This window comes from Microtus ochrogaster, chromosome 6 (assembly GCF_000317375.1).
Source record: "Microtus ochrogaster isolate Prairie Vole_2 chromosome 6, MicOch1.0, whole genome shotgun sequence".
Lineage (NCBI taxonomy): Eukaryota > Metazoa > Chordata > Mammalia > Rodentia > Cricetidae > Microtus > Microtus ochrogaster.
Window position 1 is genome coordinate 83,669,013 of NC_022013.1, and position 2,968 is coordinate 83,671,980.

The following is a 2,968-nucleotide window of genomic DNA, read 5'->3' on the forward strand; positions in this document are numbered from 1 at the left end:
TTTTTCGAGACAGGGTTTCTCTGTGGTTTTGGAGCCTGTCCTGGAACTAGCTCTTGTAGACCAGGCTGGTCTCGAACTCACAGAGATCCGCCTAATAAAAATATTTTTAACAACAAAGAAGCATATGTGGGGCAGGCAAGGTAGCTCAGCAGGTAAAGTGCCTGCCATGCAAGACTGAAGGCCCACGCTGGATGGGTTCGTGGGACCCATATAAACAAGAAAGAGTGGAACAAACCCCACAAAGCTGTCCTCTGATTTCTGAATGCCACATACACACACAGAGTAATAGCAAATACAAATGTGGCAAGCATATGCTTAATAAGATGTTTTTGTTTTGTTTTGTTTTTAACATCTTTGGATCATGGTTATTGAATCCAGTTTAAGGACCCTAGATGCACAGGGCAATACAGCCCTTGTCTGCTCCAAATATACCTAACTTGTCGCTTGAAAAAACAAAATCTAAGTTTAAAATAGCTCAAGCTAAAATTCTCAAAGACTTATTCATAAAGGGAAGAGTGGATACAGACTGTTAAAATAATGTATGTAATTCAATATTTGACTAATATCATTTCTAAGTGCACCGCTAGGAACTCTTGTGGATAGGAATGGGTCATCTCCTGGGAAAGCCTACACAGCCCACCCCTAAGCCGGCCCAAGACACCTGGGAAGGATGACTCAGTCTGCGGTACCCCAGGCTACCGAACCTCCACTCCAGCCTACCCGTAGTCCTTGAGATCCAGCGTGTGCAGCTCCAGCTGGGGCTCGCCCCGCCCCTCGCTGCTGCCCGGTGCCCCTTGAGCAGCAAAACGGACCAACTTGTGTGCACTCCATGTCCCCGGACCCAGATGCTCCCTCTGCACCGACACCTGCAGCAGCAGTGGCTGCCTTGGCCGACTCAGCTGCTGCCAGAAGTTCACTGCCTCCGTCACGTCGAAGGCCTTCCAGCCGCTCTCATGGATGGACACAAGCCTGCGACACAGCTGCGCGTCAGGGGACTGGGAGACTGTCTCTAGTCTACTAGGAGAGGAGTCTCCAGTCCCGTCCTGTCCCCATCCCATCCTCAGCTGCTCCCCTCCCTCAGCAGGGCCGAGCTGAGCTCAATTCCCCCACAACACACACACACACACACACACACACACACACACACACACCCCTACAGCCTATACCTGGAGTCGATGAGGGCGGTGCGGTTGGAGCCATCTTCACGAACTCTCAGCCACTCAATGGTGACCCGAGCCCGGGCACTGTGTGGGGACAGCCTCTCGTGCCTCCGGAGAGCAGTTCTGGGGACCGGCTCCTGAAACAGCCGCAGCACGGCCTGCACCAGCTCACTGTTAGGCTGCAGCCGCTGCTCCATGCCAAACACTAGCAAATGCGTGGAGGTCTCGGACACCAGGAACCTGCCTGCCACCTCTGTGGGCATGGACAGAGTCAGCCGGGCTTCTACAGGAACCGGGAGATCTCTAGGATGGCAGGACCACTGTGCTGGGAGTCGGCTGGGATAGACTCCCCCATTCTATGCCACTGATACAAATCTCCAAGTACAAAATTATTTACAATCTCCGGGGAAACTCGTTCACCAAACCTCCCTAATCTGGCTGTGTCTTGAGGTCTGGTCCCAGTCCTTCAGGGGAGAAGCTACCATCTAGGCCCCTGCATCTCCACAACTGGCCACCTCCATTCTCAGGATGCTGGTTTGTTTGTTTGTTTGTTTGTTTGTTTCAACCCATCACTCACTTCGATGTTCATAGTACAAAACCCAGTTGGCCACTGTCCCAGATAGTCTGAGATGGTGACCCCAGGAAGTATACTACTGCTTCCAGAAAAATTAATACTTACTACACCCTACACATACCCTAAGGTTCTGCTTTTCCATGTCTGGGTCTTGCCCATTACTCCAACCTAATCCACCTCCTCCTGTCCTAGAGTGGCAGTCCTCGGTGCACAGCCAGAGCCTGGGGCCTACATCCAGCCACCCTCCAAGGCTATGTTTGCATTTCACCACCCCTCAGACTAAGCCCCCACCTTTGTGTGCAGTGCACACAAAGAAAGGGTCCACTGACATCCCCAGAGTGGGCATGCTCGGTCTACCCTCTTAAGAGACCGGGAGTAGCAGGAAGAGCTCACCTCTGAAGTTCTGGCTGAACCTCTTGCCTCGGGAGCGGTCAGCATGACTTCGCTGTAGCAGGGTCACATACTGGGCCCTCACATGGGCAGGGATGGCCATCCCCTCCACGTCCACCCTGTCCAGGATGGGAGCCTGGCTGAGCTTCAGCTGCTGCAGTAGCCTGACCAAGACCTGCTCCTCGGTCACAGCTACCCCATGGCCAGCCAGGGGCAGCACCCCTAGTACCCAGCAAAGCCACAGGGACTGCATGGCGCTGCCCAGGAGGAACTGTGGATATTGGGTAAGTGGTCCCTAAAGTGCCCCGAAAAGCTCTTGGGGCCTAGATGGCCTGCTGAGAGTTAGTGCTGGCTTTCTTTATAGCTGGCTCTGGGGTGGGGGGCAGGGAGGAAGGACAAGAAAGGTCACACCCCTGGGACCTCCTGGGAGCTCAACACCAGACGAGCCCCTGAGCCCTGAGGAGGGGCTGTCTAGAAAGGGTACAAAGAGCTGTCTGGAAGACACACAGGCCAGGGTTTCTGGCTGTGGGGCCCCTGCCTCTCAACAATACCGTTCACGCCTGTTGGGGTTATCTGACAGTGTCACAGTCCTGCTTGGTGGGAAAAAGAATTCCTGGGAAAAGGAGAGTGACTTTCACTTTCTCCAGCTACTGATTTTTATTAAATATATATTACTATGACACCTACCTATGTAGCCCTGGCTGGGCTGAAATTTTGGGAAAAAAGCCTAGGTCAGGCTGGCCCCAAACTTTTTGACAGTCCTCCTGCCTTTACACACACGCACACACACCATACACATACGCATGCACGCACACACACAAGCACACACACACACACACACACA

At 53.2% G+C, this 2,968-nt stretch overlaps 1 protein-coding gene across 1 annotated transcript in view; it reads right to left on the reverse strand.

Annotated features, from left to right (window-relative positions):
• The window catches only part of LOC102002545 (left-right determination factor 2), a 3,280-nt gene extending 903 nt beyond the window's left edge, over window positions 1-2,377 (reverse strand). The window contains exons 1-3 of the mRNA XM_005348958.1: window positions 2,128-2,377; window positions 1,167-1,413; window positions 721-969 (exon numbers count right to left, since the gene is read on the reverse strand). Coding sequence (XP_005349015.1) covers window positions 721-969; window positions 1,167-1,413; window positions 2,128-2,377 — 746 coding nt within the window. The remainder of the gene's footprint in view (window positions 1-720; window positions 970-1,166; window positions 1,414-2,127) is intronic.
• Window positions 2,378-2,968: the final 591 nt, after the last annotated feature.